The sequence below is a fragment of the Nicotiana tabacum genome, chromosome 18 (genome assembly GCF_000715075.1).
Source record: "Nicotiana tabacum cultivar K326 chromosome 18, ASM71507v2, whole genome shotgun sequence".
Lineage (NCBI taxonomy): Eukaryota > Viridiplantae > Streptophyta > Magnoliopsida > Solanales > Solanaceae > Nicotiana > Nicotiana tabacum.
This window is the reverse complement of record NC_134097.1, coordinates 140,094,898-140,114,196: the sequence shown is the minus strand read 5'-3', so window position 1 is coordinate 140,114,196 and position 19,299 is coordinate 140,094,898. Positions and strand designations below refer to the sequence as shown.

The 19,299-nt window shown below is 35.1% G+C and overlaps 1 protein-coding gene, 1 long non-coding RNA gene and 1 pseudogene across 3 annotated transcripts; 2 read left to right on the top strand and 1 right to left on the bottom strand.

The window, feature by feature from the left end:
* Window positions 1-473: 473 nt before the first annotated feature.
* On the bottom strand, window positions 474-2,578 carry LOC142172841 (uncharacterized). The gene is made up of 3 exons (XR_012701805.1): window positions 1,872-2,578; window positions 1,702-1,769; window positions 474-1,229 (listed from the first exon to the last, which is right to left on the bottom strand). It is a non-coding gene; the product is annotated as an uncharacterized LOC142172841 (long non-coding RNA).
* A 761-nt stretch (window positions 2,579-3,339) lies between these two features.
* LOC142172734 (putative LRR receptor-like serine/threonine-protein kinase At1g51880) lies at window positions 3,340-16,204 on the top strand (annotated as a pseudogene).
* On the top strand, window positions 13,246-18,548 carry LOC107823095 (uncharacterized). 2 transcript variants are annotated; one of them, XM_075236512.1, is made up of 6 exons: window positions 13,246-13,483; window positions 15,026-15,145; window positions 16,154-16,249; window positions 16,771-16,851; window positions 16,935-17,016; window positions 17,640-18,548. In XM_075236512.1, the coding sequence occupies exons 4-6, from the start codon at window positions 16,814-16,816 to the stop codon at window positions 17,949-17,951; spliced, it is 432 nt and encodes a 143-aa protein (XP_075092613.1). In that variant the 5' UTR covers window positions 13,246-13,483; window positions 15,026-15,145; window positions 16,154-16,249; window positions 16,771-16,813; the 3' UTR covers window positions 17,952-18,548. The 2 variants fall into 2 exon arrangements, with proteins under 2 accessions (XP_075092613.1, XP_075092614.1); XM_075236513.1 differs by having other exon boundaries at window positions 16,154-16,851.
* The last annotated feature ends 751 nt before the right edge of the window (window positions 18,549-19,299 follow it).

Sequence of the window (19,299 nt, the reverse complement as noted above, 5' to 3'; positions counted from 1 at the left end):
ATATTAATATTAAACTGCGAAGTTAAAAGTAGACAATTCGAAACATAAATTGCGCACTTTAAGATTCTGCACCATATAATATTATAATGAGTAAAAAAAACTACGCATGAAATTATGGAGTATCAGCATATCAATGGAAAGCTAATTAGTTAATTAGTCAAAGTACAGGATCCTTCAAAAAATTAAACATCTAGACCATATTATTAAAAAAATGATGAAGCTAGTCCTGTACTTTTCAGTTTTAACGGAAGAAACTTGTATTTATCTCTTAGATATGAACATATATACGTCATGCATATATATACACGTCATGCATGAAACCAGTTAATGTTAATGTTACCATACGAGATTAAATTGATACTATATGTATAGACACACACATAAGCACATGCATTTTTCTTTTGGGTTTCTCACCGTCAGGCGTAGCTACTTATTGCAGAGGTCCGAAATTTGGTTTTTCGGTTTAACCGAAAATCGAACTATTAAAACCGACCACCGAATCGAACATCGAATTTTTTAAAATTATAAACCGCAAATCGACCGAATAAACCGAAATCGAATAAATCAAATTTTTCGGTTCGACCGATTTTTTCGATTCGGTCGGTATTATGCTCACCCCTAATTTCATGATAACTTTTTCTCTGAATCAAGTTACTTTTGTATTAATTTAATCAATTATTTCATAGCTATACACTCGTCCTTAATTGACTTTGGTTCGATCGGTAAACCATTTAAACATGGATCTTAAAGAGTGCCTCACGCTTTCTCTTTAAGATTAATTAAACCCTTACCTTAGAATCTCTAATGTTTAGTAGACCTTACAGAGTTAATAACTGATAATTTTAGGTGCCTTAACTCGCCCTTTAATATAGTTAGGTGGCAACTCTTTAATTAATAATTAATTCAATAATTACCAATACGTTGTACTCTATTTGACCTATGTTAAAATGGGGTATAACACTCATAATTTCCTTCGCGGCCACGGTGAGACTTTCACGGCCGTACATTTCTGGCGCGAATCTCGCTTAACATTTGGCCTGAAAATGCACTCTCTGATTCTTCATTTCACATACCTCGAAATAGTGTTCGCGGCCGCGTTGATACTTTTGCGGCCGCACAATCTTGGCGTGGTTCGCGTTTCTCATCTATTGGCACAGTCTTGGTTATTGTTCCAGTTTTGACTCCTTTATGAGTTGAGTATGTCTCCTTTGGCTCATTTTGAACAATACCTACAAGCAAGCATATTAAGTTAGTTTTCGGGTTTACCTTCACGCATTTTTGGTCCAAAACACAAGTAAAAGAGAGCAAATAATAGGCTAAAATCCCCACTTATCACTTATTAACTAAATTTCCCATTTAAATTATTTGTATATAAAATCAATAAAAAAAAAGTATTTGCAATAAAAATGGCATCTCAAACAAACACAAAGTTCACATAAAGGTCAAGTGGCAATCACACCAAATTATCATATAAAAACAATATCGTCAAACAAGGAATGTGGCATGACAAACAAGTGATTTAATAAGTTCCAACAATTTTTCAATTTAATACATAAGGGTTTCTACGAATTTTAACCGATATAATTTGCACATATAAACCAAGTACGTACTCGATTACAAGATTTTCAATCACACAATTTTCACATAAGACTCAATGACTAAGGGGAAATTCTCCCACACAAGGTTAGACAAGATACTTACCTCAAATCACGCTATCTCAATCACATAGTAGAACTTTTTTTTGATTATCCAACTCTGAAGGTTCGAATCTAGCCAAAATAATTCAATACAGTCAACACAAATTATAGGAATCAATCCCATATGAAAATACTAAATTTTCCAATAAAATCTAAAATTAACTCAAAAATCACCTGTGGGGGCCACGTCTCGGAATTCGACGAAACTTACAAAATATGAATGCCCATTCAACCACGAGGTTGTATGATGTTGCTTGAGGCCTTAAGTTACGAAATAGAGTCATAATACATATTACGAAGTTGCTTGAGGCCTTAAGTCTCTGAACGGAACGTAAATTCTTAAAATGACAAGTTGGGTTGTTACATTTTCATGACTCTGATGGTAAGTGGCTTGGAAATTTTTCAGTCAAAAATAGGGACGGCACATCCTTTTAGAGTTGAGCTGTAGGGAGTTCTCAATAGTTTTCAACTAGCCTGTAACATGGGGTAGCGTCGAATTACTTTACAAATTGATAATTCTAGTGCAGGATAATGTATTGCGGTCTGGAGGGTCTCTGACTCATCAACATGGTGATGTTGTCAACCTTATTCGTTACCTTTTGGTTGGGAATTGGGTGGTCTCTATTGCTCGTGTGTTTATAGGGAGACTAATCCCGTAGTTGATGGATTGAATGACATGCACTTGTATCTTCTGGCATTTTTTGGCGTGACTCGGTAATCTTACTCCCAGGCCAATACACTTGACAATTGTAATAAGATATATATACTTCTAACATTTTTTGGCTCCCTTTCTTTCGCACGAAGTCGGCAACAACCAATAAACGTATGGTGCTAATGAAGCATCTTTGGTGACATACCTCACAAAAGCCATTGTCGTCTGCATTTTCTACGCGGAAGAAATGCAGGAAGTTGGTACATAATCCAAAATGGAGAGATAGATCGACAGATCATGATACATTCATTCACTATGTACAAATTCTGCAGTTTACTTTGACAAGTTCAAAGTCTTTAATCCCTTTTATATCATCTCGCATATTAGTTGGCTTCCTAGATTAACTCCTTAGTCAAGTCAAAGTCAACGTAGTAAAAATAAGTCAACGCAATAAAGTTTACCATTTTATACCCTAATTAGCATTGGTCGTGTAAAATTCTTCGATTCTTACTAAAACTGTTCAGTTAAATTAGTTATACTACCAGAGTAGCAGACCATTTGTTTCTCTCCATTTAATTCATTTTTTTGATATATAAAGTGTGGAAATTTATGAGTTTGATGAATCCATAGCCGGTAAGCTACATTTGCCCCTATTATACATGTAAAGTGATCAATCTTTTTACGTTATGCCTTATTTGGGGCTTTCATGCATACAGATTTCCAAAGGTATTACTATCTAATAAAATATCTGTTAGTTCGTTGATGCAGGAATAAATACCCTATTATTTCGATAAAAATATATTACATCATAAAAGCTAGTAAACGAGTGAAAAGGGGGAATATACACCAAACACAAGGTCAACTTTTGCAAATTCATTGGTTTAAAATAGACACTAAACCATCACTATCTAACAATTAATTATATATAACAAATTGTCCGTATGTATAATGCAGCCCCAAGTTTCATTATCTATTATTCTATACTTCAGCATGGCTAGCAGCCACTTTCTCCTACTTGTTTTAGTTCTCTGTGTTTTCTCTTCAGTTTCTGCTGATGGTAAAAGCTTATATAGCTTAATTAATTATACCTTCTGAAAACCATATTCTATTTAATATATCTTGCTAATTAATTTCTGTTCTTTTCTATTTTTTCCCTTTATTTGCAGTGTTTGTGAGCTTGATTGTGGATCATCAGAAACGTACACAGACGAAAATTCAATAGTCTGATTAGGAGATGAAGATTATATTACCAATGGAAAATCCTACGTTGTACAATCCAGCAACTCATTATCCCACGTAATGGACACTCTTAGAGTGTTCACAAGCAGAAACAAGAATTGCTACCTCATTAAAGTCGAAAAAGGCGTTCGTTTTAATTCGAGCGAGCTTTAACTATGGAAATTATGATGGAAAATCTTCACCTCCATCATTTTCACTTCAATTTGATGGGAATAATTGGGCCAATGTCAAAACTAGTGACCAACTTGTTTATTACGAGACAATTTATGTTGTTAAAGGGGATTACCTTAGTGTCTGTCTTGCTCAAACAGTGGCTGATCAGTTTCCTTTTATCTCAGCACTTGTAGTTTGGATTCTAATATGTATAGTCATGTAGATCCAAATTATGCTTTGTTCTTGAACAGAAGAGTTGCTTATGGTTCCAACCAAACTATCAGGTATAAAAACTATCTCAATATTATCTTGCTTCTCTTTGTGTTAGTCTTCGATCCAATGTCAGTAGTGGAGTCAGAAATTCGAATAAAGGATGTCAGTTGTATTTAGACTTGCTACATAAAGCAATTATTGAGTCACATTTACCATCATAATAGAAGTTTCACTTAGGTTAAAAAGATCCCACAATTTATCTACATACAAAGAATTTATTTATTATAACAACTCAGCCTACTAGTGATATTGTCTGTTTTGGACTTAAGCCCGCATAACTTTAAAACTTGTCATTAGGGCCTAAGACTTGTTTACTTATATACCCAGATTCTCTCCTGTGTTTTGTCGATGTGGAATTCACCTAGGGTGCCACATATACACCCCCTCAGGGACTCAGCCTAAACACAGTTGACCGTTGAGGTTTGTCCTACCATCGTTTAAGGTTGCACGTGGAGTGACTTTGATACCATATGTAACCCGGTTCCTTGGGCTTAGGTCCGCACGACTTTAATCACTAGGGTCTAAGACTTATTTACTTATATACTCAGTATTATTCCCGTGTTTTGTCGATGTGGAATTCTTCTGAAATGTCACATTTATATACTTTATTTGCACAGTATATGAAACTTTCCGCCAAATGAGATTCAATTGAACTTCCTTCTAACCATCTAGCTCCGTTCCTGCAGGTGCTGCTGTGGACAAAAATATGTCTATATATTTTGGTTTTATGTTGTCATATTAGATTGATTTTATACTTTCTGTGTTAGAGAAATTAATCTTTTTGTAATATTATATTGAGAGCGGGCATATATGAAGCAACATGATATGAATAGTGAAAATTTATATAATCGACCTTAATTTGTCTGAAATTATTGAAGCATAGTCATTACGGTTGTTGTTGATACATAATTACTTATTTTTTTCATTAATAAATTTCTTTTTATTAAAATCAACAGGTACATAGATAATCCCTATGACAGAATATGGGTGCCAGGAATTCCTGGAAATGGATTAATATCAGTCTCAAACGATGCCATAAACATTGATACAACTCAAGTAGATCATCCTCCACAAGTGCTACAAAATACTATTTCTACAATCAATTCATCCAATTTCATAACTTTAAACAGAAATTTCTTCCCTTTGAAGTTCCAATTTATATGAACATGTATTTTTCTGAAGTGACTCAACTTGACTCAAACCAAACAAGATCCTTCAGAATTTTGAAAGATATTGAGCCTTTTTCAGACCCTATTTTACCACCATATGGAAATTTTACTCAATTGTTTGTTAGTAATCTTACTGTTACACCAAACACTACTTTTTCTCTTGTCCCTACTCCTGATTCAACACTTCCTCCTCTTATCAATGCCTTGGAATTATTCATCACTAGAGAATTTGACGCGCTTCGTGCGGTTACAAATAACAGAAATCTATATTTAGAATTAATTTTTATTATAAATTTTGTTGAGATAAAGACAATTTTATAAGTATATATGCATAAAAATCAATTATATATGGTGCATTACAAATTTCTATTTTAGTTCTCGATCCTCCACAGAATTCCAAAAGTTTTGTTTCTTTCTATTTTAATATTCCTTGAACTCGTCTTATAAATAGAATGTTTCTACCGTGCTTCTTATATAGGAGAAAAAGGTAATTCCATAACTTACTGAAATAAGGACAAACAAAGCATTTCAAGTTGGTCTTCTTGCCTACAGCAAGTTCTCTTTTTTTCCATGATACCAATTTAGTCGTGTTACCCTTCAAGCATCAAGAATTTAAAGTTAAAAACTTTTAACCAACACTCAGCTTTTGCATTCACATAAGAAGAAGAAAGGAGCATCAAAAATCTAAAGTTAAATTTTTTTAACTATTTCAGAGACGGTGAAACATCCCCAATAACCAACAAAACTAAGATTTGTAGAGTCTCATAAAAGGAAATAAATCTAAAGTTCAAAACTTCAAACTATTTCAGTAACGGAACAATAGAAGAGTAACAGTCATTGCGTCTCTTAGTAACGGAACAGAACCATTTCTTGAAAAGGCTTTCTTCCCTCAAGATTATATTGTGCCGCTGCTGAATTTAATGTCCAACTTAGAAAGTTCATCTTCAGCCTCTAACCAAAAGTGGAGGACAACTTTTATGTTTTTTGCATCTTTGTCACTTATTACTATCATGCCTTCTGATAAGAATTGTAGTCAAAATATGGAAGCCATACACTGAAAAGCTGATTTGACACAAGTGAATGGTGGATACTGTAAAGAAACTCGATCGAACTCAAGAGCCATTGTTAATCCACATAGACCCACTGGTACACAGTTTAAAGAAGAACAAAATAGAGTGAGAGTCTGAGTTGTAAAAATATTCGCACACACGTATTGCTCAAGTGACAGACAATGAAAGTGTGGCCATGATTTCTCTACAATTCAACAAATTTGAGTTTCGAACTCCGAATAAGTTGGACTGAAATAAAAAGAAAGAGACATACTTCACGTGGGCATATAGCATCACTAGAGAAAACTTTCAATATCAGGAGTTTAACCATGTCTTGGAGTACATACCTAAGATTGCGAGGATGTGAAAACAAACCGATCGAGCTAGGGAAAGATTCAAGAAGGGAAGATGTTTTCTCACTTTTTTAAGGCAAATAGTTCTGAAACCCGTAACATAAAAAGACATTTTTCCAAGTATTCAGAGGAAAAAAAAACTTAGTTCAGTTCTCACCAAAGCCGAGATGGCTCTGCTAGCAATTCTTCCACCTATATTCAGACATATCCACTCTTTCTTAGTAGATTAATTTAACCACAACAGACATAGGGTATAACAAATGAATGTATTCAGATAAACTCACAAATTCATTAGACAACAAATATCATATGTATAAACAATGATAAAATAAATACTAATAAAATTTCTAAGAAATTAATGAAATTCAATGTGGGTATCAGAATTGCTAACCTGTAGAGGAGAGAGTGGAAAAATCAAATACGGTTTCTTCTGTTGCTTTTATAGATTGTTAATAAGAAGCAGCGTTTCAATATGGTGACTTTTTGATTTTCAGATACGGATTTTGTGCTTGAAACGGTATGAAGAGAATTTTGAAACCGGCGCTTTATCTGTTTCCTCCTTATTAGGGGCTGTAATTGAGCCTAATTTTTTAATAATTGATTTGTTGAGTTAAAGTGAGTAGGAAAATTTTGAAAATCTGAGAAATTAGATATCGATATTCGGGATGGACTTCCCAGGGCATGGACTTGCCTTACTTACTGCTTATATATATATATATATATATATATATATATATATATATATATATATATATATATATATATATATATATATATATAGATTAGTGTGCGTTAACTGATGGAACAAACAGTCAAGATGGTACGTACTACGTACCCTACTATTTAATCAAAGTTAAGTCATGCACAATAACACCGTAAAGAATATGTATAACGTGATATTTTATTTTACTAATCATCATATCATACTATGTTGGATTACAACCTATTGTTTATCCCATCTTAATTCAAGCGAACTTTTGGGGACAATGACCCATTTAATGAGTCAGCCAATCTTGACCGGCCAAAATACCAACCCAAACGACCCATTTTTCACGCATATATTATAATAATTACGTAATATCGAGAGTTACCTGTTGTTGTACGTCAATTCAACCTGGTAGTCTAAAGTTCTTTACATTATTGGTGCGTGGAAGATAAATTCATTCATCTATGAGTTTAAATTTTTATGTATTGATAGTGTATAAATTCTTTTGCACAATTAGGTTAAGTTGATCACCTACAACAAAGAGTAACTCTTTCGTAGCAATCTGAAAAAATGAGTAATAAATTTTTTTATAGATGATAAAAGTGCACGATAATGTAAAATTCTTTATGTTATCAGTGTATATAACTTAAATCTTTTATTTATTGATGGTTTTAATGTTATTGAATTATATATGGAATATTATATTTAATTAAGTAGTATATGATATTTTTTATATAGTGGAGAGCTTAGTATCACTGCAAGATGAATTTGAAGTATTACAAGAATGGAATGGTGATCCTTGTCTTCCAACATCCTTTACTTGGGATTGGGCTAATTGTAGCAGTGATGATCCACCTCGCATAACAGCACTGTAAGCACCATCTTATTTATTAATATAATTGATAAGATAATACATGCTTTTATATTAATTCTAAAATTTTGTTGAAATAATTAATTTACAGGTACTTAAGTGGCTTCAACCTATCAGGATTACTTCCTGATCTTAGTTCCATGGATGCTCTTCAGACAATGTATTTCTTATTCTTTTTCTTTTTTCCTCATTAATTTGATTTAAATACACAAATTATTCCTAGCAAATGGGGTGTTTTAATTTCTTACTCTTTTTTTATTATTTTGCAGTGATTTGAGTGACAACAATTTGGATGGACCTATTCCTGATTTCCTTGGCACCTTACCGAATCTTAAAGAACTGTTAGTATAAATACGTTATATTCTGATTGATTTAAGTTATATACACTGACAGTATAATGTTTACATGATACATGATCTCATTATGTAAATATTTTTAGATTGTCGGTGCGTAAAACTTAAACTTTATTATTATGATAAATATGCTAAATTTTTCCATCTTAATATGACAAATAGTGACAATTGATTTTGATTTGTTCCAGGAATTTGTCAAATAACCAGTTCAGTGGATCAATACCTGCCTCATTGTCAAACAAAAATGGACTAAACATAGAGTAAGAAAAGCAACTAGCAAAATTTTTACATGTTCTATTTCTTGGACTTGTAATGTGCTAAACACTAATTTGACTCAATTTTTCTACTATATATTTAGTATTTCAGGCATTTCAGATTTGTGCAGTCAATCTGATGAGTCTTGCCAGACCACTGATTCATCGTCAGGAGGAAATCAGCCAACAACTCGATCCGCCAAATCGCCAAAGAAGAAGAAGAAGAAAAACAATTTGCCTATAATTCTTGGCACTACAATTCCAGCTTACTTCCTCATTTGGGCTATTGTGGGCGTCATTGCTATTTTAAACTATAATAGTAAAAAGGCTACTTGTGACGACCCGGCCAGTCGTCTCATGAGCTACCGCTCCGTTTCTCCCATTTATGCTTCTTATTGCTTCGTTATCCGTGTTTTGTGGTATCGAGTTGGTCGGATCGAGTCCGGAATGATTTTTGGTAAGGTTTGAGACACTTAGTCTCTTTTAAGGAAGCTTAAGTTGGAGTCAACCGGATGTTGACTTATATGTTAGAGGGCTCGGATGTGAGTTTTGATGGTTCGGCTAGCTTCGGGAGGTGATTTGTAATTTAGGAGCGTGATCGGAATAGGTTTTGGAGGTCCGGAGTAGATTTAGGCTTGAATTGGCGAAGTTGATATTTTGGCGATTTCCGGTTGTTAGGCGAAATTTTGATCCAGGGGTCGGAATGGAATTCCGAGAGTTGCAGTAGCTTCGTTATATCATTTGGGATGTGTGTGTAAAATTCCAGGTCATTTGGACGCGGTTTAGTCGGGTTTTTTATCAAAAGCGTATTTCGGAAGATTTTTTATGATTGGAACAAGTTTGAAAAAGGTTTTAGGATGTGGTGGTACCTTTGGTTGAGGTCCCGGGGGGCCTCGAGATGATTTTGGGTGGTTAACGGGGAAATCGAAGTGTAATTGCAGCTGCTGAAGTTTTGTTGCTTCGGGTGTTTTCGCACCTGCGGTTTGGGGACCGCAGGTGCGGCGCCGCATATGCGTTGGATTGGCCGCAGAAGCGGACGAGGAGGAGTTTGTCAGGGACCGCAGAAGCGGTCAGGTTAGCCGCATCCGCGGAGTCGCAGATGGGGAGGGTGTTTCGCAGAAGCGGGACCTGGTCCCTTAAGTGAATTTCGCAGAAGCGGATGGTAGACCGCAAATGCGGTACCGCAGAAGCGGCTATGGTGTCACAGATGCGAAAAGGACTGGGCAGAGCATATATGTTATTTCCCTTCGCGAGTTTGAGCTATTCCACCATTTTTAACTTCGGCTTGAGAGCTTTTGGACGATTTGGAAGGAAGATTTCAAGGGAACTTCGTTAAGGTAAGGATTTTGGACCTAAAACACAATTCTATGGTAGATTTTCATGGACTTAGGGTTGTAATTAAAGGAATTTAAAGGCTAAAATGGAGGATTAGGGCTTGAGTTTAAGAAAGCTTAAAATGAAAATTTGAGGGGTGATTTGGACTCCGATTTTTGTGTTCTTGATATGTATGAACTCGTGGGAAGACGAGGAATCTAATGATGTGAAAATTTTTGAGTTTTGAGTAGTGGGACCGGGGCTCGGGTTTTGCTAAATTCAGGATTTTTAGTATTTTTCGACTGTTTTCGCTTGGTCTTTGTTCCCTTAGTATATTTTGACGTATCCGTTCCAATTTTGGATAGATTCGACGCGCGTGGAGGCCGATTCGAGGGGCAAAGGCGTCGCAAGATAGAGATTTAGCTGGTTCGAGGTGAGTAATGATTGTAAATGATGCTCTGAGGGTTTGAAACCCCGGATTTATACATCGTAGTGCTATATTGAGGTGAGATACGCGTTTGATGACGAGCGCGGGGTCGTATACTATTGGGGATTGTGATTTGGTCTGTCCCGATTGATGATTTTACTGCATATTTGACTGAAAGTTATTTGTTATCACCATGACTTGGGCTGAACGCCATGTTTGGGCTTCGTGCCAACTACTTGAACCCTTCGGGGATTTTTATTACTGTTTCCTCACTGTTTTGACTTATTACTTGAACTCGGTCCTGGTAATTCCTACTATTTTACTATTAAGCCATTCTTTCTAAGATTTAAGACTTAAATGATATTTTTAAATAATGTTTGGGCTGAAAACACTGTCTATTTATTGCTCGAGGGGCTTGTGATGATTTTCGGACTGAGTAAGGCCGAGGGCCTATATTGTGAGGAACACTGATACTGATTTGAGGCCGAGGGCCTGAGTTACATATATGCCATGAGGTGCCCCTCCAGGAGTTTGGGGCCCCTCCAGGAGTTTGGGGTCCCTTCAGGAGTTTGTACACCCCTAGTGAGCGCAGGTACCCATTTGTGATATGAGATTGAGCCCGAGGGGCTGGCTTTGTACTGAGATATAGCCCGAGGGGCAGGTTTGTGGATACTGAGCCCGAGGGGCACTTCTCGCTTATCATGATTCAAAATTTTCAATTTTGACCACGAATTTGAACATATAATCTCTAATTTTTTGAAATAAAATTTACATTTTTGGAAACTACGTAAAAAGTACTATAAGTTGCAATAATTAATACAAACAACATATACAAGTGGAGTTTGGGGAGGGTAGTGTCCACACAACCTTACCCCTAACCTGGAGCAGGTAGAGAGACTGTTTTGGGTCGGCCCTACACTCAAGGCATGCATAATCACAACAATCAGTTAAAGAAATATAGTAGTAAAAGCGTCATGAAAAGAAGCACTAACACCTCTAAGATAGCAACAGAACCAATGCAAAAGCAACATCAGGTAGTAATCAAAACCTAAGAATAAGTCACAATAATTAATAGTCTAAATTATTTAAAAGGCATATGAAATAATCACAGTCAAAGAAGGATTCATTTGACTCTCAAAATCCGAATACCTTCATATAAATTAGGACTGGAGGAGTATATTTTTACACAAGAATCTATATTTTAAATACTTAATAATAAATATAATTTAATACTTCTTATGTACACATATAATTGGCACACGTTAGATTTTTGCATGTTCTTTTGAAAGTAGTTTATTTAAAAATTAACTTTAAACAATATCTAGCTATGTAACTACGCTTGTGCAACCATCCGTGACACTAGATATTAGCATTGTGGGAAACAAACAACTCTTCGTAATTACTATACTATGTAATTAATAGGCTGTATAATTACTAATAGTAATTACACATTGGTTTTTAAACATGCCCTAATTTTATTTTTATAACTTGCATTTATTGAATAGTATTTATTTAGTTTTCTTAAAGTTATCATTGATACGTATCCACTTGCAACACGTGTGCCAAGAGACTAGTTTGGTAAAATGAAAAGTAAAACTTTATTGGATGCTTCAAATTAGTAATTACACTTTATTTGTCAGGTGAGAGCATCACTCCGAGAACTTTTTCGCCTGTTTAGTTTAACCGATGAAGAGGTACTATCAATTGCATGCTGGGTACTTGCTTGTCTTACTCATAGCACATACTGCAAAACTCAAGTCATCATTGGTGATGGTGTTTGTCAACGGCTAGTTGGACTCCTCGAGTGAGTGGAATGTTACAGTTTCCTCATTTAAGGAACTTTTCCATATCTAACTTATGATTTTTCCTGATATATATGTCAATTGATGTTTCAGACATCAGTCCCCTTCAGTAGTCATCCCTTCCCTCCGTACGCTTGGACATATTGTTTTCAGAGACGGCATCCAGTCTCAGGTATTTGGGTCTCAAGTAGCTTTTAGAAGCTTTCATGGTTCGATCCAAACTGTTCGATGGATGGACCAATGAAGAAAGGAATGAGATGAGATAAAATAAAATGATTGAAAGGTGGAAACATCTTAAACAATATGTATTGAGAAGATAATTCGGCATGTTCATGAATCAACTTTAAAATATCATCTTCTTATCCGTTTATTTTTTTGACTCTACAACATTGTGCCAGAAGTGTAGGTAGCTTGTAGAAGGGGGTTTCAATTGAGTCATCTTTACTGAAAAATTACACGGTAATAGGATAAAAACTAGTATTTTTGGTTTTATAAGCTGGTGAAACCCCTTAGAATAAGTAATATTCTGGAAAAGTGGCAAAGGGGGTTACTTACTTTAAGTCACATGTTCAAATACCATAATATGTGACATTTTTGAATTCCCTTATATAAAATCATGTCTCTGCCACTGCATTGTGCTTCATTCATTACTGGATTTGGTCGGTTCCTCTATACAGCTGCGCCACCTTAGCATGTTACATTTGGTATGTAGTTTTTGTTATTTCCTACGGAGCTACTCTTAGTTTAGAGATTTGTGGATAAGATTAATTTACTTTTATTTAGTATTGTAATAGTAGTCAATAGCATAATTAAATGTACATCTATTTAAAGCGGCTATCTTAATGATGGGCTTTTTTATGCAGTAAACATATGGACCGGTATTATTTTATTTTTGCATCTTAAATCAAAATGGTTATCCAATCCTGTGCTTAGAATCGACACACCCCGACTGCTCCTCCCACCTTTTCAGCTTCATGGAACTTCTCCCATCCACTTGTGCCTTTCATATGAAACTCTAGTTGCCTGGTCTTTAACTCTTTATCGGAAAATCAGAGAAGAAATCTTGTATCGCTTCAAGTGCATCTACCATCGTAGCTTCCGCCGCCTTTCTAATGGCCACCCTAGCTTGCACTGCGTTTTCTAATGGCCTACGAAGAACCAACCCATTTTGGTAAAGCTTCCCACCAAACGAGTTTTTAAAGGTTCTTCCTTCTGTAAGTGTGTTCGTCTGAAGGTGTGAAAGCAGGTTCTTTGCCATCTGGACCGCGAGTTTTTGGGTCATCAATTCTTAGTGTCTCTAACTTAGCCTATTTAGATATTGATACGACCATGGGACAAAATATCTATGTATGCAAGTTGGTAATAAGAAACATGGAGTTGTCCTTGAGTTTTAAAAAATAGAATAAGAAAAGAAAAGTACTTGGAGTTGTCTAGATTTAGTCAAGAAAATATCTTCACATGCTTAAAGATTGTGCTTTTACACTCCCAAATGGGGCCTTTACTTTCATAATTCTCTTAAGGAGTCGTTTGGTAGGTTGCATTAGATAAAATAATGCTTGCATTAGCTTTGTGTATTAATAATACCTTGTTTGGTAGACATTTTGAACTTATGCATTAGTTATACCTCCTATTTGGTATTATCCTATGCATAACTAATGCATAGAAAACCATGGTAACTAACTTATGCATTAGTTAGCAATGCAATGGGTTTTAATGCATGCAATGCATTAGCTTAGTTAAAGACAAAATTATCCTTTAAAATTTATGCTTGATTAAAATATGCTAGTTATTATATTAATGCAAGTTTAAAATAATTCAAATAGTGCGAAATAAAATTATATATCTAGTAAATAAAAAAATACTTAGCATATTTCCTTTTTTATATATAAATATTTAGTTCTATATTACAATATAGGTAGACAAATCAAATAATTTTTTTAAACTTTTTCATATAAAAATATTTCTCAACATATGTTTCTTTTAAAAAGTTTTAGAGTGATGGACTGGTTTTGAGGGTATTTTTGTAAACAAGCAATTCTTTTAGAAATTGTGCAATGCTTTAATACATCAAACTAAACAATGGATAAGAAATATGTCAGCATAACTAATACCAGCATAACTAATGCAAGCATAACTAATACCAACATTACTAATACACCATATTCAGCATTATTCTTATGCATCCTACCAAACGACCCCTTAAGATGCTATGGAGAGGTCTGTATCACAAGCTATTTTCTTTTCTATAGGTGTTTTTTGCTGAGTTTATTTTGCAAAATATGAGCTTGAAGTTATGTGATATTGATTGAAATGAGAATACAGTTGGTACTTGCCTTTTCTTGGAAAAATAAAATAAAAAGAGAATTCAGTTGATACTTGAAGAGTTTTCTTTCAAGCAGCTTTCTTGTTGATGGATTGTGCCCCTTGTACACATCTTGCATACCTCAAGTGTGAAAAGGGAAAGAGAGTTTGACTCACCCTTGTTAATTTTACTAGTGTCTTGGGACTAATTGTCTCCTATGCTGTTCTGTTAAGTTACTATAACATCATCCTTCCTTCAATGTGCTAAATTGTTGAGAATGAGCACACTGTGCAAAGACTACACCAGATTTTTTATTTTTGTGTTTTGTTTCGATCTTCTTCTAAAACGTAACTGCGTCAGACATGGATATTGCCTTATTTTTTACTAATGTCAACCATCTTCATAACTCAGCGCATTGCTGACTTTGGCGCTCTTCCTTGCCTGTGGAAGTTGCTAAGCAAGAAGGTCAAGGAAATGAAGGTCTGGAGGACTATAGCAAGTATTACTAAGTGGAACAATAGGCGGATAAAGGTATGTCTTCAAGACTTAAAAGGACAACTTAATAATACGCTCTTGCATCCATTGTTTGCATGCCTTAACAGATTTTGTAAATGTTGAGGTGGTTAAATCGATAAATATGAGAGTAAAATAGATGGGGTAGTAGTTGAAAGTAGGAAAGAAAATTATGAGTTGTGGAGATCTTTTGAAAATAGTTGGTGACCACCCAACTTTGATCAGTTGGCATGAGTTGTAGGGTTCTTTTGAAAATAGTTGGTGACAACACAACATTTATCAGTTGGGATGAGTTGGCTGTTGGTTCTCTACTATTTTCTATCAGCAATCCATTTATCTAGGTAAAATTGTAGTGAAGTGTGGAGAAGTTGCAATTATTTCTTTTATCTTGAAGAAATTGCTTATGTCATTTTACTCGAGAACAAATATTGTGGGTTTTAAAGCCATTTATTTTGGCCATCTTGTTAGTCTACCTTTCTTCATTCGCTAGTCAAAACAATGTGGAGAATTAAAATGATGTAAAGAAAAATATGAAATCATTTGCAGCGTCATTCCATGAAAAGTTTGTATTTCTTTATGAAAAGGAATGGTTTATTCCTTTTTTTTTTTTTGGATCACAAGTTTCTAAAGAGGCATATTTTCCACACGAGTGCCATATCATTCTTCCTTTGAGATGGCAATATATGGTACTTTTCTTCTTTGCAAGCAAGCAGAAAGTTTTATTATCTGTGAGAAATATTTACCAGATAGTAGGCATTGGATTCAAAGCTTTGGTGATTTCTCTACCATTTTGTTATACTCGGGATTTCTCAGGATTTTCCTTCTTTCATCTGGCAATGATGATGATTCAAAGCATTTCGCACGATCCTTCTACCGACAATTGATTAGGACTATTCCTTATGATACTTGATCTCCGCTTATGGAACTAGTCAGCGACTTATACCCGATAGAATGATATTCACTTCTCATCTCGTCGTGCTTGTTCAACATTTTATTCTTTTCGCTTATAGTTCTTGTCCTTTGCAGGCTCAGATCGAGAACACCAAATTCACAGTTTCCTTACTCTGTGTTGCGTGAATGGCTGTAATGGACATCTCATGTTGCGAAAGGATGCATAGATGAGTAAATGACTATCCAATATCTTGCTTTTTCATACCTGCGATGGTGGTTTGGGAAACTTTGAACATTAACCTTCTCTTTGCTTGCTTGGTCGTACTGATTGTAAATGTATCTCATTGATTATCTTATGATTGAGCTTTTAGAATGCTTGATGTTATATCATCGTAAGTTGCAAGATAAAAAGATGGAAGTAAAAGAAAAGCTTGACAAGTATTCCGAACAGAAGCTGTTGACATTCTGCATTGAACTAAATATACCTGTTCACCACTATACAGCAAGGAAGGCGAGTTCATATCTTTTGCTGCATGTTAGGTCTTTTTTATTTGACTCAAGTAGTTCTTTCTTAAATTAGTCAGCTGTAATTTATCTTATGAGTGAATTACATATCAAAAAGAGAAAGGGTCTTAAGAGTGAAGGCATTGTTTTAATCCTCAACTTGGCACTTCATACTACGTGGAGATTTGGCATTTGTATATAATCTTCCTTCCAAGTATCTTAACTAATTAAGAGTTCATATGCATTAGGAGGACATAGTGCCAAAGTTGATGGACTTTTTGGAAGCTCGTCATGGTACGACTGTTGAGTTGCTTGCTGAGAAGGAACAGGTTGACCTCTGAATGTGATAAAAGCATCTGTGATTGTTCTGTTTATTTATAGTGTACTGATGCATCTCTGGTCAAATGATTAGTCAAGTAAAGGAAAGAAGCGCAGAAGAGAGAGCACAAAAAATCCCTCATCAGCATCTGTTAGTTCGAAAGGTTCAGCCAATGGTATGTTTCTTTCTTATCAACGTTTAACTATGTTTTAGTACTGAAATACAAACTGAGAGATGATTTTGGCTTGCAACTGCTAACTTGTATTCTCTGTGGCCTATATGAAATTTCATGGAGAAATTTGATTAACAATAAATTTATTAAATTTCATTTCAAAGCTCCTTGGTTGTACGTTTGCCTGTTCTCAACTTGAATTTCCACATCCACATCCTAAGGTCTCAGAGGGTTAATAAAAAATCATCATATGAGTTAACAGCATAGAAGCTGACAAAATTGTTCGCAAAGTTTCTCTGCTGTTTGAGTTGGCTTTGTCTGGGAAGATATCGTGTTCTAATCCTGATTTTGGAGAGAGTGAGGAACTTTTATCTTTGGGTGTAAAAGAAGTGGAGTACTCAATGAGCTAAATTATGCTGTCTGGATTGCTGCTAATGCTTTAACATTTGTTATGTTTATTACCATAGAGCTTTTTAATTTGAGCTGTTTCTTGTTACATCCTTCCAAATGGAAAAAGAAATAGATGGAAATCGAGAGAAAGGATAGGGGAGAGTTTTGTGCATTCACGCCAGTATTTTCTTTGAGTTCTGTGACCTTTTCACATCATGTCTCTGGTTTATTTACAGAGCCAAAAGAAGACCGAAACGGCATCAGAAAAGGCTGCGAAGAAGAATAATGTAAATGAGTCAGAAGATGAATCTGAGCAGGAAAAAGATGCCGATGAGGAGGAACCTGAAGAGGAATCAACTAGCGGTGTTCCTGATAAATTGAGTCCAAGTGACTCTGAATTTTGTAGTGCTTTCTCTGTTTCTTTTTATCTTCTGGGGATCTCATCATTCGATGTGTTCTTCTCTATAATCCTTTTTGCTACACTATTACGCCATTGCATATTCGAGTTTTCATATATCCAGAGTGGTAATTTCTATTCTCTTGGCTAATGTTTTGGGGTACTAAGAGAAAAAAGATGCTGGGTCTCATTGATTATCTTCTGGTAGTCAAGTTATAGATAAAAAAAACTTGATCTACATTCTCCACAAGGTTGTAGTAGCAAGATATTTTTTGTTCCAAAGGAGCACTCACCTTGTTTCTAACCAGTGCAAGATGATTTTTTTCTTCTGCAGGCAAGCGGTTTGGAACAGATCTCACTCCCAGAAAATCGCATATACGCATTATGATCGGGTATCAGCTTATTCAGGTAGGTGCTGAGGATGATGATAATGAAGACTAAATAAAACTTCAGCCTCAAAAGGGGACTGTCATGTTCAGTGGGTAACTAGCAATCACAATGATGAAATCAGCCTCATGACAATGTACACGCTCGTGATACGATTGTTTGATAATATCATTGTGATTTGCGAGTTTTAAACAAGTGTTGGTTGCTTTCAATGTTCCCACTTTGCTTTTGCTCTGTTTTGCTCTTCCATTTGTAAATAGTGGATCTCTTCTTGTAACTTGGCATGTGCTGTTGCTGAATGGCGGTGCCCAAAATTAGCATGCACACGCCATTGTAATAGATGATACCTCTTTAAACATTTGATGTAGGGGTTACACTTTTATTCACTGTGGATCTTTGTTTGCAAGAAGTACCCACCAGCTAGGGATAAGGGCTCCTGCACACTACCCTCTTCAGATCCCACTCTGTGGGTCTGGGGATGGTAGTATTTACGCCGTCCTTACCCCTACCTTGTGAAGGTAAAGAGATTGTTTCCGAAACTCTCGAGCTTGATATCATGGGTCAATGTACATATATATATATATATATATATATATATATATATATATATATATATATATTCACGCATGTTTAATGTAACATAGTAAGAATTAGGAAGAGAACACATACATGAAAGTTCTGGCTGGAAATTTAGGAATAAGTCCAGTCAGATTATTGATCCAAGATAGAAAGCTGAGGCTGTTGCATAAACTACTTTTAACCTTTGTATAAGCTAAATTGCTAAGGTTGTTTTGGAACTTTGTGAATGATCCCCGAAGGATTTGTTTTACTGACCTATGAATTGGAGATTTTCTAATTCTTTAAACAAATTAAAATGCCCTTTGTTATGTTATTGTTATTTGATGCTCCTACTTGCACACATTTGAACAATCTACTTAAATTCTCCCAATTTAGTATATCTGTTTGGTAAGCACAAACATTATATTCCCTCTGTCTCATATTATCAATCATGATTATTAAAAATAGTTGTCTCAAATTATTTCACTTTAGAAGTTCAAGATAAAATTGAAAACCTTTTTCCTTTTTTCCCTTAATAATAATTATCCTTGAAG

Coding starts and splice junctions, on each gene's coding strand:
- LOC107823095 (XM_075236512.1), top strand. CDS start 16,814: ATGGTACGACTGTTGAGTTGCTTGCTGAGAAGGAACAG. Junction 16,852..16,934: donor TGCTTGCTGAGAAGGAACAG/GTTGACCTCTGA, acceptor TCAAATGATTAG/TCAAGTAAAGGAAAGAAGCG. Junction 17,017..17,639: donor TTCGAAAGGTTCAGCCAATG/GTATGTTTCTTT, acceptor GTTTATTTACAG/AGCCAAAAGAAGACCGAAAC.